Source organism: Taeniopygia guttata, chromosome 2 (assembly GCF_048771995.1).
Source record: "Taeniopygia guttata chromosome 2, bTaeGut7.mat, whole genome shotgun sequence".
Taxonomy (NCBI): domain Eukaryota; kingdom Metazoa; phylum Chordata; class Aves; order Passeriformes; family Estrildidae; genus Taeniopygia; species Taeniopygia guttata.
Window position 1 is genome coordinate 72,833,269 of NC_133026.1, and position 26,190 is coordinate 72,859,458.

The 26,190-nt window shown below is 36.0% G+C and overlaps 1 protein-coding gene across 4 annotated transcripts in view; it reads left to right on the forward strand.

The window, feature by feature from the left end:
- The window catches only part of SLC9A3 (solute carrier family 9 member A3), a 56,773-nt gene that overhangs the window by 22,528 nt on the left and 8,055 nt on the right, over nt 1–26,190 (forward strand). For 3 of the 4 annotated variants that reach the window (XM_041714617.2, XM_012571753.5, XM_030265642.4), the window contains exons 2-15: nt 2,772–3,074; nt 7,766–7,926; nt 9,887–9,965; nt 10,798–10,975; nt 11,899–12,119; nt 13,998–14,200; nt 15,009–15,098; nt 16,906–16,976; nt 19,165–19,294; nt 22,395–22,510; nt 23,128–23,257; nt 23,765–23,941; nt 24,495–24,570; nt 25,935–26,048. In XM_041714617.2, coding sequence (XP_041570551.1) covers nt 2,772–3,074; nt 7,766–7,926; nt 9,887–9,965; nt 10,798–10,975; nt 11,899–12,119; nt 13,998–14,200; nt 15,009–15,098; nt 16,906–16,976; nt 19,165–19,294; nt 22,395–22,510; nt 23,128–23,257; nt 23,765–23,941; nt 24,495–24,570; nt 25,935–26,048 — 2,049 coding nt within the window. The remainder of the gene's footprint in view (nt 1–2,771; nt 3,075–7,765; nt 7,927–9,886; nt 9,966–10,797; nt 10,976–11,898; nt 12,120–13,997; nt 14,201–15,008; nt 15,099–16,905; nt 16,977–19,164; nt 19,295–22,394; nt 22,511–23,127; nt 23,258–23,764; nt 23,942–24,494; nt 24,571–25,934; nt 26,049–26,190) is intronic. The other variant, XM_030265641.4, reaches the window with a different exon arrangement.

Below are 26,190 nucleotides of genomic sequence, written 5' to 3' on the forward strand. Positions count from 1 at the left end.
GTCTGAAGAGTTAGCTGGGCAATTATCTTAAAAGAAATACAGTCTGGATTTCAGATTTTGCTTGGGCCAAATACAAAAATTAAAAAAAGGCTTCTCTAGACTCCATTCATGCAATAACTTTCCTGTCCATGGCCTGCATCCTTAAACTAACAGAGTAGAAGAATTTATTGCTGATAATATTAAAATCTGGCACAGATAATCAGTGGCTGGAGTTAAAGGGGGCTGAGACAGATAAGACAGAGTTGATTCACTGGGAAAATGCAACTTTTAGGAGCAGACAATATTATAACCAAAATCAGATTGACTTCACAGAATTCAAAACTGGTTTTGGTTGAAAAGGGGAGAATCCTCCAGAATATGAAATTTTATCTGGACTTTTTTTTTTTCCCTGAAATGCCTAGTTTTGAAATGTCTTCACAGGTTCATTTTAAATTTTTAACTTTAACTTCTTGTAGTCATGGCTTATCTGCTAACATAAGAGTAGGAAAACCAGACTTTGGTTAGTAAGACTAGCTTAACAACATTCATTTTCAGGGATAAGGAGATAATCCCCTCTCTGTGAGGTGATAAATTAGTTGATAATTCACTGACTAGAAATTCAAGGAATCAAGAATGACTAGCAGGAAGGACTTTCGAGAAGCTAAATGCCACAATTTGTACACAGGGAATAGTAGCTAGTTTACTTTTCTTCATTTAATTTCCTCTCTCTTCTTTTTTTAATGCAAGCCCAAGGGATTTTATAACAAAGAGAGGAAACTTAACAGAAAAAACAGAGTGTTTGTTTCTGTGAAGTGTCATTCATCTCTTCATTACATGACACTGATGATATAGACAGTTGGCAGGGGTTAGTCAGCTTCACTGAATGCAGTTTGTTTTTGTGTCTGATTGCTTTTGTATTAATCCCACTTTTTAGCTGTGTTCCAACATGTTTTCAAGTCTTGTCTGCAAACACTCAGGAACATCTACATTCACACTCGTTATTGGCATAGGGAGGCTGTGATCACTTTTATGTTTTCTATTCTGATGAGACCATGAAGGTTCTATAGCTTAAGGAAGCATATTGTGGGGCTGCTGTAATGATGATGGTGCCTGTGTAGATGCTGCCAAGGCAAAAGCTGATAGTTCAGGAGTGGGGCCCTTAAAACACCCTAAAAGGTAACTAGTAAATGTTTGACAAGGACAAATACTTGTATGGGAAGAAAAACAATGGTCTTTCAGTAAAGTAACCTGGTCTAAGATCTCTGTATGGTCATTGGAATGATTCTTCCACTATGGCTTAAGGGTCTGGAATTCATAATGATGGATTTTTGTCCAAGCTAGTTCTTAGCTAAATTGCATTAGCATTATAACAGCTTCAACACAGCTGATGTTCAAACTAGGAGAAACTTAGTGGCTCTTACTAAAATTTTCTTTCTGGAGTGTAACTCTCGTTTTCAACACAAAGCTATGTAAGTGAAGCCATATTTATTGGATCAGTTTCACAAAGTACCAGGGTTCAGGCCATCTGGGACACATCATTACTTAAGATAAACTGAAGGACAAGCTTACAGAAATCCCCAAGGAACTCAATGAATCCACCCGTCCTTATTTATTATCAAACACTTCTGCCTCTTCCTCCTATTTTATGTTGACTTGACTTCTCTTTTATATAGATTTGACTTCTCTTCTTCCAATATTTCTTTGTAGACTTGACTTCTCTATGTTCTTCTCTCTGCTTTTTTATTTTCTTTTATCTGATACCTATCAAATACACTATAATTTCTTTTATCTGATACCTATCAAATGCATATGTTTTATCTGATACCTATCAAATGCATGTGTTGCTACATGTATTTGCAGTCTTAGTTGTGTTTCTGTCACCTTGAACAGTCTGGTTTTTCTGTCTGGTCGCACCATCTCTCTGTCTCTTTAGACTTGCTCATGGAACTCAGTAATTTTCCCCCCTTCTAATTATTGGCTAGTCTAATAATTTGACCACACAATACTGTTGTACATTTTACTATGATAGATACCATATATTGTTTGTCTTTATTAACAGATTTTATGTACTATCATAAGATACAAATTTTGTCACACCCTATACAAAAGAAAGCAGCCTACTGCAGAACCATTCCCCACAAATACATATTTGAATGAACCACTGAAGCCTCATTTCTTTCAGAAAGCCTCTGAATTATGAGAAATCCTTATTAGGGATGTCTTGAAGAAAAGTCTCAGAAGGGATTTCCCGTGATATAATCTTCATTTTCTGCTGCAGGCTACATTATCAGAATATTTATACATTTAAAAAAGAGTTGTCTTGAAACTAGTCCTTTCAGCATCCTTATCATATCTTCCAATAAGCCTGTTAATAAACGGATCATTTTTAAAGACAATAATTAGGAAGCTGGGTGTGTATTTTTTGTAACAGAAATAAACCATAATGCCATCAATTTCCAGGACTTCTCCATTGCTTTTCAGCCTTGCACTTACTGCTTTGCAGAGAACATCATCTTTCCCTAAACAGATATTGTTAAGAGAAGATAATTCAATGAAGGATATAAATGTCATATATTAGCTTCAGATAAAATATGCTGGATGAAATCTGAAGATCGACTCCTTTTTTTTATTCTATAAGTGTCTGTATCCCAAACATTCCATGTACACTTTTGGGTCTAATCAAAATGAAAGCAAAAAGTTTGTGTGGAGTCAAACTGCCAGCTAACAACAGTCATTGCTCAAATTGTTTCTCCATTTAATTTTTGACACACTTTTTTTGTGTTTCCTTGCAGTTTTCCACTTGTCCCACAAAGTCACTCGGGTGGTACCAGAAAGCGCTCTGCTGATTGTCCTTGGTCTTTTCCTCGGTGGCATTGTATGGGCAGCAGATCACATTGCCTCCTTCCCCCTGACACCAACTGTATTTTTCTTCTATTTGCTTCCCCCCATTGTTTTGGATGCTGGGTATTTTATGCCAAATAGATTGTTCTTTGGAAATCTTGGCTCCATCCTTTTGTATGCCGTCATTGGGACAGTGTGGAATGCTGCCACAACTGGTTTATCTCTCTACGGTGTCTATCTGACAGGAATAATGGGTAAGTTTGATCTGTGAAGACACAATTATGAATGCCACTGTATATACTGTTAGATGGGTGATAAGTTACAATGTAACAACTCTTTCCAGCAGAAAAATTCTATTTTAATGGGAGCAGTTTGTAATATTTTTATCAAATTTAAGAATGAGCTTTTCCTTAGGGAAAAAGCTTCCTTAAGAAAAGTATAAAGGCTACTTGAATCCATGTCTCTTATATTGTCCTGCTCTAAATGTGTGCACACACTCTCAGGATAAAGCTCAGGATTCTTTCTGCTAATGGACATCTGGACAAAAATACACACTAAAGGGCTTGTTTCTTTCTGCTGTGATAGAAATCTTAAAAGTTACTCTGAAATGAAAGTGTCTTCCTGAAGTCAACTTTAGTATTATGTGTTGTTTTTACTGCTATTTAATAATAGATTATATTACTCTATTTAATGTTATTAATGCAATTAAGAGTTATTTATAATAAGTGTTATCTAATATTAAGTGGTTCCAGAGAGTGTATATATGCATGACCCATCTACACATCTTGTTTGCATTTTCTGAGTCTGGAAATTGTAACTCAAGATTTAGAGGTTTTACAAAATGAAGTAGCAGATGTCTTACTAAAAGAAAACGAAAAAAACGGAAGCCATTTTAATGGGAGCAGTCCAAAGGGACTTCACAAAGTGGCTGATGCACAATTTCCTAGACCACAAATCCAAAAAAGTGAGGGTTTCGTATTGCTTGTGCTTTCCCCAGAGGAGCTGTGGGTGGCCCATCCCTGGCAGTGTTCAAGGCCAGGTTGGATGGGGCTCTGAGCAACCTGGTCTAGCAGAAGGCGTCCCAGGTAGTGGTACTGGAGGGCATAAGAAGTCCCATCCAGCACAAACCATTCTATAATTCTAAGACACACTTTGTCTTAATTATACTGTGATGTAAGAGCACAGGTCTGCTAGAAAAGGCACAGACCAGCAGTACTTAATCACTTCTTTCATTTAAGACTCATGTTATGTAATTGAAGTTTGTAATATAGACAGCTATGATAGATACATTTTAGATATTTTCTTTGTTATAAGTCTTATTTTAGAAGCAGTAATATTTTCTTGAGAAGATATAAAGGTGACGGATCAGATGCAAAAATCTTTGACATTTTTAGATAGATAAGAGGTTTACTGTGCTTTAAGCAATATATTTAATCCACAATATCACATTTATAATTAAAATCAGATGTTCAGAAAGAAAATATATGACAGGGATATTTCTACTGCAGATTAGAAAAGAATTTCTTTATTTAAATATCCAAGATGCTTGGACCAATTTAAAAATATGACCAAAAATATTTTCTTAAAAACCTGTTCTCGGAAATACAATGTATGATAATTACTTTAAAAATATGTTGCTATAAGTCATTAAAGGGAAAGGATTGATTTCCTTACAATATGTGAAATAGAAAAGTTGACTGTTTTCAAAAAAAAAATTTTAGGAGAAAAACTCACTTATATTATTCTTCTCCTCCCAATCTGTAAACAACTCACAACTAAGTGCAAAAGCTGGGTTTGATGGTTATATGTTCTGCTTCATCAGTATGCAAATATTTTAGTGACAATGCATACTAGAACTCTGAGCTTACAGCTACACAGGACAATCACCCCCTACCACAAGTCATAGCTAAAGCTCTACAAGAGAAATTTGGGGATGTTAATAAAGGCGAACAATAAACTGATGTGTCTGGCAAATTTCAATGCTTATAAAGAGCATTATTTGTGTGCTGTGGGGACCTGTCTTTGCCATGAAGACCTACTAAAGTTCTAATTCCAGCTGTGAAAAAGGGCAGATAAGGCTGTCCCTGATTCAAACTATGTCATCCTCCAGCAAAGCTGAGTAGGAGTCTGAAATACCTACATGGCACAAACTTACTAATCCACTAAATCTATTGTGTTGACCTCAAAGAGGTCAACAAGGTCTAACCACCACACTGTGAAAAACCTTGCTGTTGTTACTTGCTGAAGATAGGAGAATGTTGAGTTGCTCAGTTTCTAGAAGAGTTCATAGTACCTTCTGGTTGAAGCTCCATGGCATATATTTATTTTTATCCCACTTGTTCTACAATTGAAGTGAATAATGATAAAAGTAATATCATTAAAATGTAGAAATGTAAATCCACTACAGACTAAGATGAACTAAAACCTTCTAGCTTTGAGAACTAAACACTTCTAGCTTTGCCATTCAGTGAGCTTTCAGTACTGTCCATCAATATAAGAATGCATAATCCAAACTGGATTGCATAGATTTCCTACATAAATAAACATAAAAACAGTTCTTTGTTGGCATTTGATACTCTTGAGATATAACAATTTGCAGGAGGAAAATGGAGAAGGTGGTAATGAAAAAATCCTTCTTTAGAACTGAAATAAAGAGTAGCACATTAATTGTTAACTATCAGTCGTGTCAGTCTGCTTCCACAGAATAGGAAGAATTATGTAACTGCTGATTGCAGTGAACTGTTCACTGTTCACTGGAGAACTAACACTTGCAATATTGTGGTTGTGACTAGTGCTTAGAATAGTTTTTCCTATACAATCTAGGTCACAGCTGCAAAATGCTGAGTGTGTCTACAAGTCTTAAACTGGGCCCAGTGAACTTATCTTGGTCAGGTGTCACTGATGAGCTGGAGGAAGCCATGGTCATGTTCCAATTGAATGCTGTTATTACTCTAAATGAAAGTCTGATTTAGAAACTCCACGCCTCTTGACAGTACTTTGTAGGAATAATAGATGTGTCCTAATCTCCCCATAAATATTTGCTTTCTAGATTTGCAAGTCTTCAAAGAATGTACCAATTATTATAATTGGTAACACATAAAAAAGATAAGCAATCTCAGTGAGCCAATTTATTTTCAAATCTTAACATTGTATTATACCCTGATATCTGATAGTTATTGTCATTGGGCTTGTTCCTTCCTTAGGCCTGACTGAGAAGGACAACATTTGGTGGAACTATTGCTTAGATTTAGGTTCACAGCTGTTCTCAGAATTTTTGGCACAGACTTAAGGTCACTGCCTCAACCCCACTTGCACGTTAAAACTGATAGGCTCACTCCTTGTTCACAGCCCCGTAGGTCCAAGTGTGAACAAGACTATTTATCTTCTTGAAAAAATAAGGTAGTTATACATCTGTGCAAGCTATGAATTCCTGTTTTCAGGGCCATACCTCCTACAAACTGTATGGAAACCTTGTAGATATTTTTATTGGCAGATAGTAGCTAAGCGAATATATACATCTGCAGCCCCACCAGAGTACTGGGCATTGTCACATATAATAGGGTGTTGTCTACACCTGTCTCTGACTGATCATATAAGTATCCTTTTCTTGAGTAAATAAGCCTATGCCATTTTGTATCAAAACTATTTGGAATCTGGTTTCTGTTTCAATTACATTCTAAGCACAAACCATTTTGAATTTGAAAAATTACCTTTCAGAGTTCTTTCTAGAGGGGTGGCCATGCTGTTCTGGAAGTACCTTACAGGCCCTAGTGATCCTGTGGCTGTGGCTATGGCTACTGTCTGTCATTGTCTGACTCATGCTCCAAAACCATTTAATTAGATGGATTTCTTCTTTACCTGTAGAAATCATGCCTGAAAATTGTGGGCGTGGGCCTCTGCATTGTGTTTGAATGAATGAATTCTCAACCTGTTCCTTCTTTGATCTTCCTTATATGATTTTTGGCAACATCACTTCTTAATGAACCTTGCATCCTCCACCCATTAATGAACACAAAGGGAATTTTACTGTTCAGAAATCTTTTCCTTAGAAAAAAATTACTTTGTTACCACTTTGGATTTCATGAAGAGGGTAGATTTTCCTAGGTATTTAGGAAGCTGAGCTATGCTACTTTTTTGTGGCTATGCTACTTTTCTTTTTCTGCTACTTTTAAAATGACTGTGAATGATTGTCTTGGTCTCTTTCCATAACTGAACAAAATAACCTTAATCGCTAAAAGTAAGTTTAAAAAAATACCGGGTTACACTGTCACCAGAGTTTTGTAGCTTCAAAACTTTTGAAATCGTTGCCAAAATTCCTTAGGGGCTACAACACAAACATGTTGGTCCTCCATCTATTTTTATGGTCCACCTGCACCTCATGTATCCTAATTTGGAAACAAGTGCTTAACAAGTAGCTATCACTGAGTAAGGAGGCTACAATGGGTATTCAGTTGTACTGAGTGCAGTTAAACACCACTGTTGCAGTTCTTAGTGATCAAAAGTCAAATTTGACCTGTGACATGAAATATTTTGGAATATTTACTTCACAAGTGCTGGTATGACCCTTTTAACATCTTGTGAGTTCTCAGCTATTCTGGGATAATTTAGTCAAGTTAGACAAACCATGCGACACACAAATAGAAAGCTCATTTAGATCTGGAACTGTCTTTTCACAAGAACAGGCCAGTACTGCTCCTGCTTCTAGAAGTAACTTTGATCCACATTGGCCAATGCTGAATCAAAAAAAAAAAACAAAAAAAACCTTGCAGGTACAACATGACTCAGTGCAGAACTTTTTAAATAGTTACTGTAACACGCTTTCCAGTTGATGACTTGGCATCTCTATTTTCTAGTATTTGGCACTTTCTGTAATATCCCAGTCTGTCATTACTATCGCTAATACAGAGATTATTCTGCTTATAATTTGTTTGCTTTGTTTCTGAAGGTGAACTTCACTCTGGACTGCTGGACTTTCTCCTGTTTGGCAGCTTAATTGCTGCTGTGGATCCTGTAGCTGTTCTGGCAGTGTTTGAAGAAGTCCATGTCAATGAAGTTCTATTCATCATTGTTTTTGGAGAATCACTTCTGAATGATGCTGTAACTGTGGTAAGTAAATTATATATCCCAAAGTCAACTAACTTAAGGGGATTACTTCTGACGTGCATTTTCCCCTTTAAAGAAGCATTGTACTCTTTGTGTGTATCTACTCATGGGCTTCTGTAGTGCAGCTAATGGTGTTTTCTGTCTTGCTCATAAATATTAGATGATTGAGCTTGAAAGCCATTTGGAGCTGTGACATAAAACACACAGTCCTGAGTTGGACACTTCAAATGAAGCTTCAGGGGTGCATGTTTTACATGCCTTTGCTGTCTAAGTAGGGCCTTCATGACTTAATGAAATCAGTTCCAGAGATTTTAAGCCTTCCTTTGCTGTTATTTTTTAATGCACATACATTTTTCTCCGTATTTGTATTATGTTCATAATTTATATGCATACCTTAGCCAGTGAGAGAGCGAGAGAATACTCTTCAAAGTGTTTATCCTGCTCCCTTAGCATTACTTTGGTCAGATGTTTATCAAACAGATATATAACAAAGAGCCAATTCAGAAAAAAAAATAGTGCGATATTTTAGAAAATTTCTGGGGTTTTTTTGCAAACATTTTAAAATTTAGAAAGTCTGTAATAGACGTAAAATAATCTCAGATTTCTACTGATATTTTAATTTTGATTGAAACACCTTTTCACACAATTTTTTTTCCCCCAAACAAAATTGTCAATAATTTTGTAATGCAGTGCTAGTGGTCAGGGACCAGGAAGTCCTAAGGCAGAAAGATGCTATGCAAACAAGTTGCTGTGCAGCTTAAGTTCACTTTTGGATCATTTTCTATTCTTGCTCCTGCCTATTTTCAAGGGAGGGTAAGACATGTTCAGGAGGCTCAATGACTTAACTTTTTGCAGCCAAGGAAGCAAAGCACTTTAAAGTCATTGACAGCAGCCTGACTGTTCACAAGTTTGAAAATGACAGAATTGCTTCCAGAGAAACCTAACTGCCTTTGGATATTGGTATCCTTAGTACTTCTGGGGTATTGCCAGAATTAAAATAAACCTCTGATGAACGCAAGTATCAACATCGCTGTCTTTCAGAAGAAAAAGAGATTTTGTTACTGTGAAATTAACACAAACAGTCTACAAATAAAATAAAGTTTGATTGTTCATTGGTAAAAAAACCAGAAGAGCAAGCATGATCCTGAGCTACAAACCACAGCCTATGAGGAAATTTGAAACAGTAGTTACTACCTTGAAAAGGGAAAGACTGGAAGATAGAAGAAAGTAGATGGTATAGCATTCTTTAGACATAAATATGAAAAAGATTACTGTTACAGAAAAAAAGTAAACTGTATACCATGACTGCATGAATACAATAAGAATTATCAAGTTTAACTGCAAAAACAAGGAAAGCTGAGAAAGCCTCATTCACCGGTGGAAGAACTAAGAGCAGATTAAATTGACATTAAAATTATACTCATATAAACCTCAATAAAAATTATACTCATATAAACCTCCTTAGGCACTGGTATGGATAAGGTGAATTCATTACTTTCAGCTCAGTCACTGTTAGTCAATTATTTTAAAAGTTTTAGCACAATTATTATATTCTCTCTTATGTGCAAATTATATATATTTAACATAATTCAGTATCTTATTATTAGCATCATACTACTGTCTTATTAATTATCTCATTTATCTTATATGTGTGAGGGAATGAATCTTTCAGATACCTTGATTTTACAGCAAGAAGTGCTTTAGAAAACACACATATATGTAACAATGCTTCATAGGTGACATATTGAAGAGACAAATGTATTGTTGTGAGGTGTTCTTTTTTTAAAATGTTTGTTTCTTCTTGGCCCACTGCATTTATTTTATTTTGAGAAAATATAAAATTCTTCCTCCAGACAGAATTTCCCCACAATTTCAGACTTCATAATATTGAGGCCCCTAAGGAGATTATTTTAATAGGCTCAATTCAGGAGCAATTATTAAATTAGTCTACTTTTCTTTCCAGGTGCTGTACAATGTGTTTGACTCTTTTGTTGCGATAGGTCCAACGAATGTGACAGGAATTGAATGTCTCAAAGGCATAGGTGCGTAGAAATAAATTCTGTATCACACAGTTGGTGTATATATGCAGTATTTTAAACAAAACATTATTGCTATGCTATTGGCAACTGTTATTTTTCATCCCTTTCCATTATTACTCATATTCACACACTTATATGGCACAGGTAAATGTCTTAAGAAAAGAAAAAAAATAAAAAAAATTCTTGAATATTTGGGAAACTTAATCAGATCTGTTTTCTTTTGAGGACACTCAACAGATGTGGAGTTCATTTGCTAAGAACACCAAAACTGTCAGCTATATACATTTTCTTTGTATTTAATAGCATTTCCTTAATTTTAGCCTATGGTCTCCCTGCATTCCAGGAAAGTTGAGATTGCATACAGGCATTTCCACTCCTTATCACTGATCACCATCAAGCAATGTTTGCCAGTAACTATAAAGAAATTTTGCCTGAAAATTTAGTCACTATTTCCTATTCTAAGCATTGCATGAAACTAAATTATCTTATGAATAAATGTTTTAATAGTGACTTTGTTGTATTCTATAATACGCTTTCGTAAAAAACATTTGTTTACAGAACATGGGAAAAAATAGTACAAAGAAATGCAGTGGGTTTGAATAAAAGTAAAACGGTGAGGCTTAACTTCTTTACTAAAGAAGTAGCCTTGTTTTTCTACAGAATGCTACATCCACATACCAAGTGCTCAAAAGCCTTGGGCCTAGAAATGAATTTGACATGTCCTCCAAATTTTTCTGTGATTTACTAGCCATTTGTTGTCCTTTCTCTGGAAAATAACTAGGTCAAACCATTATATTTCTATGGTTTAAGTTGTGTTAGGTGTGTTGTTTTTCAGTGTCATTCTTCGTGGTGAGCCTTGGTGGGACACTGGTTGGCATTTTCTTTGCATTCCTGCTCTCATTGGTCAGTCGTTTCACCAAGCATGTGAGGATCATTGAACCTGGATTTGTGTTTATCATTTCCTACCTGTCATACCTCACAGCAGAGATGCTTTCTCTTTCTGCCATCTTAGCGTAAGTCTCTTTTTATTACTGCCTATGAAGGGGATGAGAAGGGAAAATGGTATTTAAAAACATTGAAAGGAAAACCTAAATTATATGGGACAACTCTATATTTTATATATATATATATATATAAATAAAAAATATATAATATATTTTATATATATGTGGGACTCATTAAGATTATGCTGGATAATACTATGTTCACACTGCACTAGATTATAGTTTGCCAATCCTGTCATTCAGCCTTGAAAAGGAATGCAAATTTTCCAGTATCTGCTGAGCAACATGAGAACTCCTTTGCAAAATACAAAGACATGACTCTTTCCTCTTTGTTATTAATAATACTTCAAACTTAACAGTTGTCCATTTGTGGTGACATCTTTCCCTATTACTTGAAACTGAAGAAATATTTTTCTAACGGACTGTGTGAATGTCACTATTCTTTGTTCTCTCTCTGTTGTGGCTGACCATTAAGGTTTACCTAAATGTTGCCAGTTTTGGCTTGAGTACCTCTATGGTCTTTCTCTTCTTACTTTCCATTGATTCCCAGCATAACTTTCTTCCCAGTTTTGCTTGTCATATTGGTAGATGATATAGTATTCAAGTTCTGAAAATCTTTTTGCAAACAGATCATTAGTTTAAGATTATGTCTAATGTAAACAAGGTTCAAAAATTTACATTGAAAGCAGTATGGTAATCTGAAGAGAATTACAGTCTGTTATGTTCAAATGAAATGCTGTCTTCAGGCCACTTGAGGTCACATCAGCATGTATATTTGAGATATGCTTTTTACCAAGGTTAGACTCCACGTACTCGTGAATGTATCTTTTCTTAGGAATTAATAGTGGATTTTTATCACTATGTGACAGACAGATGGAAAAAATATTATATGTTGCGATACATATTTTCTGAACAACTGCTTCTTTTTCTAGGATAACCTTCTGTGGCATTTGCTGTCAGAAATATGTCAAGGCTAACATATCTGAACAGTCTTCTACAACTGTAAAATATACTATGAAAATGCTAGCCAGTGGAGCAGAAACTATTATCTTCATGTTCCTGGGTATTTCGGCTGTGGATCCAAATATCTGGACATGGAATACAGCTTTTATTCTGTTGACTCTGGTCTTCATTTCTGTATATAGAGTTATTGGTAAGAGAGTGACCTTCCTGTTTTTGCATTGCACTGCTGATGCAATCACATATTCTTTAGCCCTCTCCCCAAAAAAATATCTGGAGTTCTATGTTTATTCAGTTTGAAACATTCAATTTATTTTACTTGAATTTATTGCTGGATTTGTGTTAGACTAGTAGGGTAAACTTTACAGTAAGTTCTGTCATATGCTGAAAATATAGCAGGATGTCATTTTTGATGATGTGTGAAGATGTGAGTAGCCCAGCAGTTAACATGAATCATTCAGTGGCTAACCTTTGTTGACCCAGCAAATGGTATTGTCAAAATCTCCCAGTAAAATGGACTTTGTTCTTTAACTTGCAATCTAACAAAAGATGTGACTCTTGTCTGCCGTATCTTTCCTTCAGCTCTTTCAATTTGGCACTAAAGAGATTGTCTTAAGCTAATGTTATGGCTGACTTCAGGTTTTAGGCACACAGTGATATCAGACCATACATAATTACAGTGCAGGTTCTCTGGCTTTAGAAATAATTCTCAGAGACTGATGAAAAACTGAGTAAATAAGGCTGTGTCAGGTAGGGATTACCTACTGTCAGTTTACTGAGTTTATATACATTTGCAAATATTTCAAAATACCAATGATGACATGCCCAGCTACATAGTTCTGCTGTAGTTTTGCTAAAATTGCAAAAAAGGTGTAGAACGAAGTACTTGTAGAGAGTAACAAACATGGCAATTTGGTGTATGTACTTACGCCTGGGAATAAGTTAAACCATGTTATTTGCCTTTTTGTCTTGACTTAAATTCAAATGATAGGTCACACATATATCTAGCTGGCAGTTTTCCTATATTCTGTGTTTTTATTCTGTCTAGAAGCTCCTGAGCTGAATGAAGTGCCTAGCTCCTTGCCCTCCTTTTCTAAATATTTTGAAAGCATTGTTAATTTAGCTGCCTCTCAGTAAGTAACTGCAAATGCACATGAGGTGTTTTAAAAGTGTCTCGTCTTTGACACTTTTTGTATTCCTCAAATGAGTGGTTAACAATCCTGTAATAGATTAGTAAATATTCAGCAATAACAATAATCACGCACTAAAGTAATTGATCTTAGACATTGACAAATTACTAAATACTTGATGATATTGGGCATTACATAATTGCAGTTCTCATTCTGTGGAGGAGTCAGATTGGTAGCATTTCCAAGGTCCCCTCCCCCAGCAGCCCTCCTTACAGTTACAAGACACTTCTCTTGGCACAAGTTCAAAGTTCTTTAAAAAGAGAGGAATTTTTTTGCGCTGGCCTGCTGCAGTGGGACACACATGCCAAGTCAGTTACATGAATACTGAAGCTGTTTTCCCTCTGTATGGAGGTAGTTCTGGAATACATTGACACAGCTAGAGCCTTAGGTCTCCTGCAGCAGGCAGCATCTCACCTGTAGGTCTGGAGACAGTGTTAGCATAATTAAAGAACCCTTCATAAGACAATGACTTACACGTAATTTTCAATGATTTGCAAAAGGGTGCCACACCCCAAAATCAGTGCTGGTTTAGCCTGTTTCTGTTAACTGACCCTGTGCATATCACTGGTTACAGTGCTAGAAAACCTATTCTTTCTTAATGAATTTCCAAGGTCAGCACACGGCGGAACCTTCCCTGGAGTGCCTGTGCCAGAGGGCAGCACTCTCAGAAGAGCTGCTGGCTCACAGAAGCAGCTTCGCCTAATTCCTTCAGCTTGATGTAATGAGAAGGCACCAAGCGGGCAACACGGTGATAAGAAGGGGAAGTAGATGGTGAAGATTGTTATAAAGGCAGACTGGTGGCACCATTTCTGTTACTCAAAGCTGGGATATTGACGTTCCATAAGGATATTTCTAGACATGCTGACATTTGTGTGTTACAGGTGTCATTATACAGACGTGGATTCTTAACCGCTACAGAACTGTCCAGCTGGAGATAATAGATCAGGTGGTGATGTCCTACGGTGGACTACGAGGAGCAGTTGCTTTTGCTCTTGTTGCACTTCTGGATGAGAATAAAGTAAAAGACAGAAACCTGTTTGTCAGCACGACTATCATTGTTGTGTTTTTTACTGTTATATTCCAGGTAATTTAACTTCTCAAGCATGCTTCTTGCAAGGAGAAGGAGTCCCTCAAATGTACTGAATGCTTAAAGCAGTTCTCAGCTGAAGGTTGCATATTGTTTCACTGAACTGAAAGCATAATTGAATTTGTAATTTTAGTAACAAAGATCCTATTTTATGTTTTCATGTGGGACCACATGGGGCAAAACACAATTTCCTCTGTGCTAAAAATTATTCAGTCTTAGCTGCCTGGTATTAATAGTGCCAAGTTAATATCTGATTAAACATCCTTCACCTCATGTGAATAACTATAGGGAACCATGCTTTTAATGGGCAGATACAGTCATTAAGCTGATCTACCTGAGCCTCAGTCCTTGTTTTAAAAAATAGCAGCAAGCAGTGGGGAAAGAAAGTATTTAACCTCTAAACAAAATAGCACTTCCTGGATAAAAAACCATAGATTTTAATGAAAATGTGTCAGTAGATAGCAGCTTACAATATTTTCTGAAGTGTATTACAAAAAGTTTAGTTGTGTTCACAGACTCCTGATTTGTGGAGAAAATACCACATTCAGTGGCATAGGAAACACTTCTACTCTTCCACTACCATATTTTTCCTGTAGATGATATATTTTTCCACTGTTGTCTTTTCAAATCTTTGTAATAGGAGCTGAGGGTACTGTATTATTTTATCTTCTAGAAGGAATAGAAATCAACTGAGAAAGTATGAGAACCACCAAATAAAACATAAATGTGCTTTATTTCTGTTTAACTGGCTGGAGGAAAGTCTAAGAGGTCTTCTAAGCATTTATTGTCATGTTTCAATCCTTAGGGACTGACTATCAAACCTTTGGTACAGTGGCTGAAAGTGAAGAAAACTGAACACAGAGAACCAAAACTGAATGAGAAACTTCATGGCAGAGTAAGATATTAAAAAAAAAACCCTCATGGTATCTTTGGCATTTTTACAGACCACCTTATGAGAAAACAAAATTATTAGTGAAAATGTTTTTGTAAGGGAGTGGGCTATCAAAAAAGTGCAAAATCCTTCAAATATTTCAAAAGTTATTTGTACATTGCTGTTTCTCTTTGATTGGAGTCCTATGAGAGGATATTCATATGAAAGTTCTGGTCTTTCACTTGAGAATTCAATGGGGCTGTGAGTACTGGGGAGACAGCACAGATGGAATATGCTTCTTTGTCTTCATCTAAAAGAGGAGAACGATTGATGATTGCTAGGGCAAAGCATGTCCAAAAAATTTTATTTTTCCTTCTCAAAACCTTAATTTTTGGAAAGCCTGAATGCAGGCTTTGTAGCTTGCATATTACACAGAAAAATACTCTGCTGCCCAGTACAGAAAAATTATATACTGACATTCCAGGTTGATGACAACAGTTTTAATTCAGTGTGAATGTTGTATGTCCCAGGATTTCTTTGCCCTTTTAGAATATTTTGAAACACAAACTCTTCCAATTGACTTTCATACCACATTATAAAATTTTCATTCATTAAAAGAAAATGTAACTTTTCAATATAAATATAGGTTAAAGGATGGAGGAGTACAAGACCACATAATCATGAAGGTTGGAAGAGATCTTCAAGAACATTCTGTCCAACCATCAACACATCACCACCACAGTCACTCCTAAATCATATCCCCCAGTACCACGCCCAGCCAACTCTTTGAACACTTAGAGAGACAGTGACTCCACCACCTGCCTGGGCAACTTATTCCAGTGCTTACCACTGTTTCAGGGAAAACTTTTTTTTTCTGGAATCTAATCTGAACTTCCCCTGGCACAACTGAGGACCTTCCTCTTGTCCTTTCACTTGGGACATGGCAGAAGAGGCCAACACCCACCTGGCTACAACATCCTTCCACGTAGTTATAGAGAGTGAGCCTCCTTTTCTCCAGGTTTAACAACCTCAGCTCCCTCAGCTGTTCCCCACAGGACTTGTGTTCCAGACCTTTCTCCAGCTTTGTTGCCCTTCTCTGGACATGCTCCAGCACCTCAATGTCCTTTTTGAAGTGAGGGGCCCAGAATTGGACACAGGACTAGAGGTACAGCCTCACCAGTACCAAATGTCAGCCCTGACCTTCCAAACGTAGCAACTGTGTATTCTGCAGTAATCATTCCAATGTTCAGAGTGAAATGTTAATAACCATGCACAGAAAAAGGCCAAATTGTACCTGCAGCTGCCTTGGTTTGAATCAAGAGTTATAAGCCTCCAGATTTCTATCAGCCAACTAATACACTCAGTATGAAATTTTGCCCTAGATATTAAAAGAATGGTGCCTACTTCTACTCTGAGGGGAGTATGAACTGCTGAAACATCTAAAAAGAATCACTGTGGAAACTGCTCAACTGAAATAACCACCTACACTAATAGTGGCAGATGTACTTAATAGGGCAGAAATGGAGATGATAAAATGAGGTCATAAAAGTTTTAAAATTGACTGTTGAAATGGGGGTTTGAGTACTTTCTCGCTGAGACCCTTGTAATTCTAGAATACTTAAGTGAATTTATGAAGAACTGGTTAGAAAGTTCAGGACCTTTGCAGAAAAGCTTATAGTAGTTAGTACTTCTGTAAATGGGAAAAAAAATTTATAGCAGCCATAAAATTATCCTCCATGGTCACCTGGTACAATCTGAAATAAATTGAGATATTTTCTAATTATGCTTTTTCATTTCTGTAAAGATATTAATTCCACTCTCACTTTCCTAGGCCTTTGATCACATTCTTTCTGCTATAGAAGACATTTCTGGACAAATAGGGCATCATTATCTGAGAGACAAGTAAGTAGTAACCTATTTAGAATCTTGAAATACTGCTAGGAAATATTATTAGTACATTACAACTTTTTAAGCCTGTGAGCTTAGGGAAAGCAAGGATGCTAAATGTAGTTAAAGGGGTTGCATACTGAAAATATTGAAAATACAGCAAATGTCAAAACAGTGTAATTTTGTTCCCTTACAACTAGAATCTTTCCTTTCTCTTCCACAGTTCAGATTATGCCTTTGCAGGTGCCTCAGTTCACATACAGGGGTCATCCTCACAAGATTAGAGAATGGACTATTTGCAGAAGTTTTCACCTAGAATGTTAATGTCAGTTTCTCTTTGTACTACTACATTTAATGAACACTATTTATGTGTGGAGGCACTAAACATCCTGACCTACAACTATGCTAGTTTTATATCCTATCTCTACAAGGATGTGTTCAACACCTCTGAAAGTTGTGGCAGAGGGTGCTCTGAAATTACTCTGACAGTTTCAGCCTATTCGTCTGAAACTAATAGTGAACCATCCCCTCTGTTTATAGTTTATTCATCTAGAGAGAAGTAAAATTACTCAGATGAAAGATACACCATTTCCTTCCTACATGTGAAGATTTACCCTTGTGATGGACACATTTCCATACCTAGATGAATAAATGTGAAACAAAGGACATTAAATCTGGACATCCTTGAGAGTATTATTTCAAGTTAGACCATTCTCTCCCCGGAGTCAGGTCATTTCATAGGTGCAAAGAGTCACAGTTTTGACCTGCTAACTAACCTCTTGCTGACTCAACATGCCAATTCCAATCCAAAAGCCATGTAGTTGTGTTAGCTTTCTGCAGAGCACACCCCTAATGCTTTCTGAGAAGCTGAGTCTCTTAGCTTAGGTTTAACATTATCATGCAAAACAATACAATTCTTAGACTGAAGATAGCTTGTACTGGAACTCAAGCAGAATTACTCACCTGCATCCAGTTATAGAGACAATCTCCTTAATTTCTTTTTGATTTTCATTTATTTATGCAGTAAAAAATTTTCTGAGGCACTACAGACAGAACATCTTCTTTATTTTGGTCTAAGTTTATAGTTTACTTTTCGGGAATAAATTTCAGTAGGCTATATATAATACAGGCAAATATGCCTCCAGTTTTGATATATTGCCTCAAAGACAGAGCTATATTTTTAAAGTGGCAGATTAGCATGTGAGCTCTTGCATGTCAGAAAGTAATCCCCTTGAGTAAGAACAGAAGGAATAGCTTAATATAGATTCATGGTTGAGTATGTGGTTTGATGACAAATGTATTTTGAATGAGACTCTCTTAAGCCTGCCTTTTGGACTCTATGTACACTGAAGTGCTGCTTCCATAAAGAAACAGCAACCCCTAGCATCCTAACTGATGGGTTCAGGTGTAGCAACCTGAATTAGAGCCTTCTGGTCAGATGTTCTGGCCAAAGAGGAATAGTTATAAATTATGTGAATAATATTTAACACAAAAAGGTTTATGCAATCTGAATCAAAAGCTCAAAATGGCCATTGGGCGAGATGGATGGAGAAATTCTGAGCAGTAGTCACCAAAGCTGCCTCATGCCATTTGGATGAATTGTTGAGAAAGTTGGAAGAAAGTGCAACAGCCTTTAATCTTTTGGACCCTAAACATGATAGGGCAGATATTCTACTATCAGACAACCTTGGAAGTGTAGATCATTGAAAATGCACATGGCTACTATCCCTAAAGGCACATCAGTGGCCCTCTGGTAGAGCTTCTGGAAGGGCACTGTCATTCTGAACTGATTTTCTGGTCTGGCTGTCCTACAATACACACGGGAAAAAGCAGATTACTTTCTCAACAAGGGAATAAAATTAAGCAATCAGAAGTGAAAAAAATAAAGTAACATAATATCCCAAAGTATAAAATGTGTTACTGACTCCTAAATAAGATGCTGTAATCACAGCACTCTTGTAGTAGTGTTGGGTGAGTGAACTGACTACATGCTTTGTGACAGCTGAATAAGTCTGTAGCAGGCTTCTTCTTGACTTTCCTTACATGCTAATCAAAAAGCTTCAAGACACAAAACCCTCACATTCCATTGTTCACCCTTTTTTTTCAAAGTGTTTAGCTAAAAAAATATAATTTATACTAAATTAAAAATGCTTTGAAACTGAAATTGCTTGTTGCCATTAACACAGTTTGTTTAAATTATCAGGTGGTCCAATTTTGATAGGAAATACCTCAGAAAAATACTGATGAGAAGGTCTGCTCAAAAATCAAGGGACCAAATCCTTAATGTTTTCCATGAGCTCAACTTGAAGGATGCAATTAGCTATGTGGCTGAGGTACTTATGAACACTTGTTGACATATTATAGCATCATTTGGAATTTGCTTTTTAAAAATTTGTACTATAACCTAAAGTTGATCTATTGCAGGAGATGCCTAAAGGAAAACTATTTCTATCTCAGCTTTGCTTTTTTTATTTTTTTTAATGTGTTTTGAGTGTCAGTATTGCTGATTTGAGAAGCTGTGGTTCTCAGCATTGTACCTGATCACCAAATGCTAGTATATTGTACTTACTTCAGTGTACATTTCTGTTGCATTTTATAGAATATCTTTATTTCTATATTCATTACATGAAAAAAACCTTGTAATTCTGGAGGGGTGTTATCTTTCTAAATATGTCATCAGGGTCTGGCTCCTGCAGGATAGTGGTTCTATGTGATGACAAATCTGATTTGAAGAAGCTCACTTCCAAATGACGTGCATATGTGGCCAAAGTGTGTGACTGCTAATCTCAATCTGCCAGATCACTGTAGCATGCACAAAAGAAAAAAATATAAAAGGGTAACTTTAATTCAATGGAATCATAACCCCCATGATAGAGTAATTAGGGTAAAATATACTACAAATATCAATTGCAATGAAAGAATGTTGAAGTTAGGGAAACTTAAGACTTTCAACAGAAGTTTTTGAAGGAGATTTGAAGAAAGTTTCTGACCTTTACAGGAGTACTGCAGCAATGTTACCTGATTGTGTAAGAGTTCCTAATCTTCTTCAGCATGAAACTAGTCACCTCAGTTCAAATAGCCACGAATGTGCAGTATAGATACAGTGCAAAGGATAGTTTTAAATGGAATATTTGTAAAAGTGGTCTTTGCAATTATAATCTATCTATGTCCATAATCTGCAATTGAATTAATTTTCACAGTTACATGATATATCACTTAATTATTTTAATTTAAATAAAAACTATTACTATCATTGATACTACTACTCCTAAGCTCTTTTTTTTTTTTTTTTTTTTAATGAGCTATAGCCAGAAAGTCTTCTTCAAAAGAAACATATAATTTTGGAGGTTGAACTGAGAAAACAAGATTAAATTCAGAAATTATGTTAGTATGGAAGATGGAGAATAGTTCAACAAGACAAGCAATTTCTTCCTTTTGAGATTTTGTAAATTATCCATTTGGTTTTTAGACCATCTGAGCTCAAGAACTAATTTTCTTTCTTGTGATTCTTTCTGGGTCACACCTCAGAGGAAGAAAGTTAGATAATGACTTTGAGGTGGATGACCATGAAACTCATGTTCAGATTCATTGCTGAATCTGTACAGTAGATTCATTATAGTGTTTCTTTTCTTTAACAGCTGCAAAGGGCTTTATAGATCACTAATATATGCAGATTTAGAGTCAGAATTTTTATCCAATAATGTCTTTGATCCTATATAGTAAAGAAACATTTCTAAAAATTCAACTAATAAATTCTTAGGAGATGAAACACAACGGAACTGCTTTTTGATACCTTAGTCCAAATCCTATTTGTGTATATTGTTTCTTGCAGATAAATTCTGTTGGGCAAATGTCTACTGATCCGATAATAGAAAAAGAAATTGAAAGTTCTCTAAGTTCTACAGAAGTTTTGCAATATATTTTCTTCCAGCAGAAATTAATTATGAGTTGTGAATTCTAAAGTAATTTCACCTTTCTCACTTTAATATTTTCTTCAAGTATACAATGTATCAAAAGAATGTATTAAAAGAAAACTTCACTTTGCAAATATACCTTTGAACTAAATATCTATGAATTACAGGCTGACTTTGAAATTAAAGTTATTTCTTCCAAGACAAGTAAAGACCTGCCTCCCCCAGCTACTCACTCTCTCCTTACTTGCAAGAAAATGAGGAATTTAAAAGTTATTTTATATATTTTTCTTTGTTCAACTCTGCTTCTGTGGTGCATCTATATAATAAATAAGAATTGAGAGAGTTCAGTCTCTATCTAAGTAAATTCCTTACAGCTGGGAGGAGGGAATTTAAACCAAGAAAAATGAAAGTAACCCAGAGCAACTGAAAGGAAGTGACTTAAAATACTCATGGTTCGTAACTTGTTCTGGCTAAAATACCTTCCCTGATTATATGGTATGATGTATGTATGAAACATTAAATTTGATTTGAAAAGAAGGTCAGATTCACTTAAGAAAATAGATGGGACGATGTTCTCGCAGAATTCAATTTTATTAAACTCAAGTTTTCTGCCTGCAGAGGCCACAGGGTATTTCTTAATGCCATTGGTAACCCACATACTGATACACATGTGGGTTACCACATCAAAAGAAAACATTTTTTTGTTTGCTCCATAAATATGAAAATGTAAATGGAACATGGTACAGTTAAAGTTGGAGAAATGTAGAGATCTGTTCTGCAAGGGAGGTGATTTTTCTTGATTATTACTGCTTAAAATCTAGAGACCTGCTATGTGATTTCCCTCCACTGTGATTTAAAACCATAGATGTTTTCAGCCTGTGTAACCACAGTGTCACCCAACAGATACCTTTTAGCTAAACAAGAGATTACTTTAGGTGTAGGGAAAAGTATGAAGACAAAAACTGAGCTTTTCCAGTAGTTCACTTCTGTGGCATCAGTTTTAAAACTGAAAGAAATCTCATCTCTTCAATATCTCATCTTGTCATGACATAAACTCTTTTTAATTGTCTTTTAGACTTCTATCACCACATAATATTTGCTGCTTCCAGTCTGGTAGAGAACAGAAAACTTAATGTTGTGTCTTTGAAAATGCTACTGATAATGTGTTGATGTGTTGAAACATAAACATCCTTATGTATGTTCCTATGCTCTTTGCTTGCAGCATTGTACAAAGTAAAATTGCAAATCTAATGAGGTACAGGAAATCATTCACTTCTTCAAAATCAGTTTCTAAGAGTGGAATAGGTTTTCTCTTTGCTTTGTTTCTTGGGATAATGTCACTCCATATAAAGAAAGCATAAAACCTAAAAATAGTTTTTATTTGTTACCTAGATACAACTCCTCCCATGCTTCTTGTGGTATGTGCATAAATACAGTCTCACAAATTATCTGTATTCTGATACACATTTTGTCCTAGGCTTTTACAGCTGTTATATGTCTTGTTTCTTTCCATGACCAGGGAGAACGTAGAGGTTCACTGGCCTTTATACGTTCTCCAAGTACAGACAACATGGTAAATGTGGATTTCAGCACTCCGCTCCCAAGCACTGTGGAAAGCTCTGTCTCTTATTTATTGTAAGTAAAGTGGACTGATGGGGTGGTGTATGAGAGGAAATTGAAACACTGCTAAAAAAATTGAAAAATGCAAATTACAGGGGCTTCAGTCACTACTTTTTTTAACTTTAATTAATATTTACTCCCACAGAAAATGGGTATATATGGATTTATAATGTCATATTTTACACACAGTTTTTCTGGTAAAGGCTGGTAAGATGAAGCAGACATCCACATTAAAGTTGTTTTATTTTCCTTTGGTTCACCAACTGTTATATACAGGGCTAGATGTTATTTCTGCGTTTGCTCCAGAAAAAGTAAGGAGAGAGGCAAGGAAAAGAATTGCCCCTTCCTTAACTTTTTGATTAATCTCTTACTGAATATACCATGTGTCATGTAAATTGTGATCTTAATTAATACTACATCCCCCTGAAACACAGAAACCAATGACATTTTCACATTTCCCATTAGGCATTTACCTCAGTCTTGGTCATTTAGCCAGTTCTTACTCTTCTTTTTTTTTTTTTTTTTTTTTTTAGCTTCATCTTGTTTTCTGCTTTTCATTCCCCATCTTCCTGTTTTTTCTTCCTTTTCACCGATCACTGATTTCAAAAACCACTGTTTGTGTTTTTCTTCAGGAGAGAAAAAGCTGGACCGGTTTGCCTTGACATGCAAGCTTTAGAGCAGAGAAGGAAAAGTATCCGGGACACAGAAGATACCCTTGCTCATCACACTCTACAGCAGTACCTGTATAAACCCAGGCAGGAGGTGAGAGCAAGAGGCTAGCATTGGACTGTTTTCTAATCTAAAACTAAGAGGAAATAGGAACCAAACTTGCGAGTGAAACTCAAAAGGAGAGAATCCACTGCAAAATATGCACCCTTGAGGAAGACAGGCTCTTTGTGTGATTTCTCATTTAAGAACATGGCATTTTAAAAGAACCAGTGCCTTTGAAATCACTGGGGCCAGTGGAATGCAGAACTGTGGACAGCAAAGTTTCTCATCAGGATTAAATGAAGTGTATCAACTGAAGGGATTCAGACATTTACAGGGGAGAAACTTACTTTGAATAACACTTACACACTTAAAAATCCTGGACTTGTTTCATGAAGAAAAAGAAAAATAGGAGTTTCATTAATGTCTTCAGGCTGGTCTTTAGTTCATTCATTCTTACAGAGTTGTTTACATTTTCGTGACACTGATTGAATGCATTGATTCAGGGCTTTCACTTGTATTTCTAAGTAAATGAATATTGTCTTCCCTTCCTGGCCACAGCACAAACACCTGTACAGTCGACATGAGATCATGCACAGTGAAGATGACAAACAAGACAAGGAGATTTTCCATAGGACAATGAGGAAGCGCTTAGAATCTTTCAAGAGTACCAAACTAGGAATAAACCATTCCAAGAAGCTCAATAAAATCCACAAACGAGACCGGGGCCAAAAAAGGGTAAAAAATACTTTCACAAGGACCCAGATGTAGCCACCTATTATACAAACTAATGGGTGGGAAGGCTAGGGAGGGTTCTGAAGGGTCCCATGTCCTGCACTTACCTCTGTCTTATAGAATTTCATTAATTTAGAGGACCTAAGCAAGAAGAGATAAAATTAGGAGGTAACTCAAGGGGCTTCTTCTCACATTCTGCACTTCTCTATGCTTTGGGACTCTTCTTCTGAGTGAGAGATTTCTGATCACTTGAAAAACAACAGACCGTGAATCATACCTCAGATAGAGGTAGCAGGATAGCATGGAGCATTCAACCAAAGTTGTGTGAAACTAAGAGAGAACACACAGTATAAAAAGAGCCAAAGTTTCTTTTTTTACCCTGTCTGTACACACTTCAAGTGTAGGTGGGAAATTAGTGGCATCCATATTGAGTCTCAGACAAAGATTACAATGGATTTTAGGCTTATTCTGCTGAACTCATCATTTCAAATGGTGTCACTGCCATTGCTATCTGATGATATTAGCATTTTTGGTCACTTTTTGCCTTTTTTTTCAGAGAAATAGCAGTGTCATACCAAATGGAAACATTCCTTCAGAAAATCCAGTCCAAGATTTTGCTTTGAAGGAAAAAGGTAAAAAAACTCTTGGACTGTTTTCATTGACTGAATTTTACCAGCTATATTGCCAGCAAGCATCCCTAAAAGATTTTATTATATGCCATAGCAAATCTAAAGTAAAAAGGAACTTCTAGTCATAGTTCAGAACTTGGAATGGTGATCTGCTTCCTGCTTAAATATAGTGTTTAAAAGCTTTTTTTTTTAGGAATCTGGATGACAAACAAAATTTTAGTTGGCCTTTTTGCTCACATTAAAAAAATATCACATTAACATTCTGTAAACAAAACAATGCAGTGGGTACAATATAAATGAAATTTCAGCTTCTGTTTGGATAAGATACACAGAGCTGCTAACATTTTCATCACAGCAGGATATGTCTACCAAAGATATCAGCCACATAAAATTCAGTAGCTGAGATTGCATTCTTACCTGAGTTAAAGTCCACTGTTTTAGAAGCGTCTGAATCAGAGTTGAGGCTAAGCAAGCATAACTCAAGGAAAGCATAACTTTGGAAGGAACACATGGTTAGAGGTCAGTTCCAGCACTGCTCCACCCACCATGAACAGATCTATCACATGGATCAGGCTTGGAAGTGTAACTGGAAGCTGACCAGCCTGGGGACTATCCCTAGCAAAAGCTGGTTTTGCATATAAAGCCCAAAATTCTTTCCTGTTTTAGCCATATTTTGGCACTGGTGTCAGGCACGGCAAGATGCGATGGGTGCTAAAGTGTTTATTATACAATTATAAAATAATACATGTCACTTCAAAACTGAAATGTGGTTAAAAGCCACTGAACTAACTTTGATATTTGTTCTTCCCTCTGTTTATGCCTGTAACGCCTTGATCTCAAACATAACTCACATAAAATAGAGAAGGATTTATCTTTTCTCAGTACCTCCAAGCAAATACATTTTTCCTTATGTACCTTCTTTGAATTATTTACTGAGTATTATTTTTGTTAAACAGAGAGGAGCAGTACAGGTTGGCTCCCCAAGTGTAATATTCTAGAACTACTTTGCTTGGGAAACGCCTTCCAAATACTCATTAATAGGTCATTCAATACAATCTTGATATCATCTGCATAGAGATGTCATCATCTACTTAACACCGAAAAGGTTTAATTGGAAGACAGACTTAACAAGTGGTTTAGCAGCTATTGCAAAACTTATTCTACTGCAGTTAAAGAAGCAATGACCTCATTAGGTTTTAGACTAGTCATTGTACTAATGCTGACCTGTGTCAAATGATGAAAATCCTTGTTAAAAATGTATTTTTGATAACCATGACAGCATCAAACCAGCAGGAAATAGCATTTTCTATCAGAACTGATACAAGTCTCTAATGAAATTGCATTTTTTTTTTTTTCTTTCCCCCTAGATGTGGAGTTTTCTGAATCAGAAGAAAATAATGATTATGAGACTTTGCATCTAGGCAAAGGAGTTGATTTCCTGGCTAATGTGGCAAAACAAAATTTCACAGATGCTCCTGCTGGTAAAAATATTTATTACCTACAAAGATCTTTTTTTCCCTCAAATATAAGAAAATGTATTAGAAATCCTGATGACTTAGCCTGGGTGGGTTTGGGGTTTTTTGGTGTGGGTTTTTTTTTTTTTTTTTTTTTAATTGAGTGATT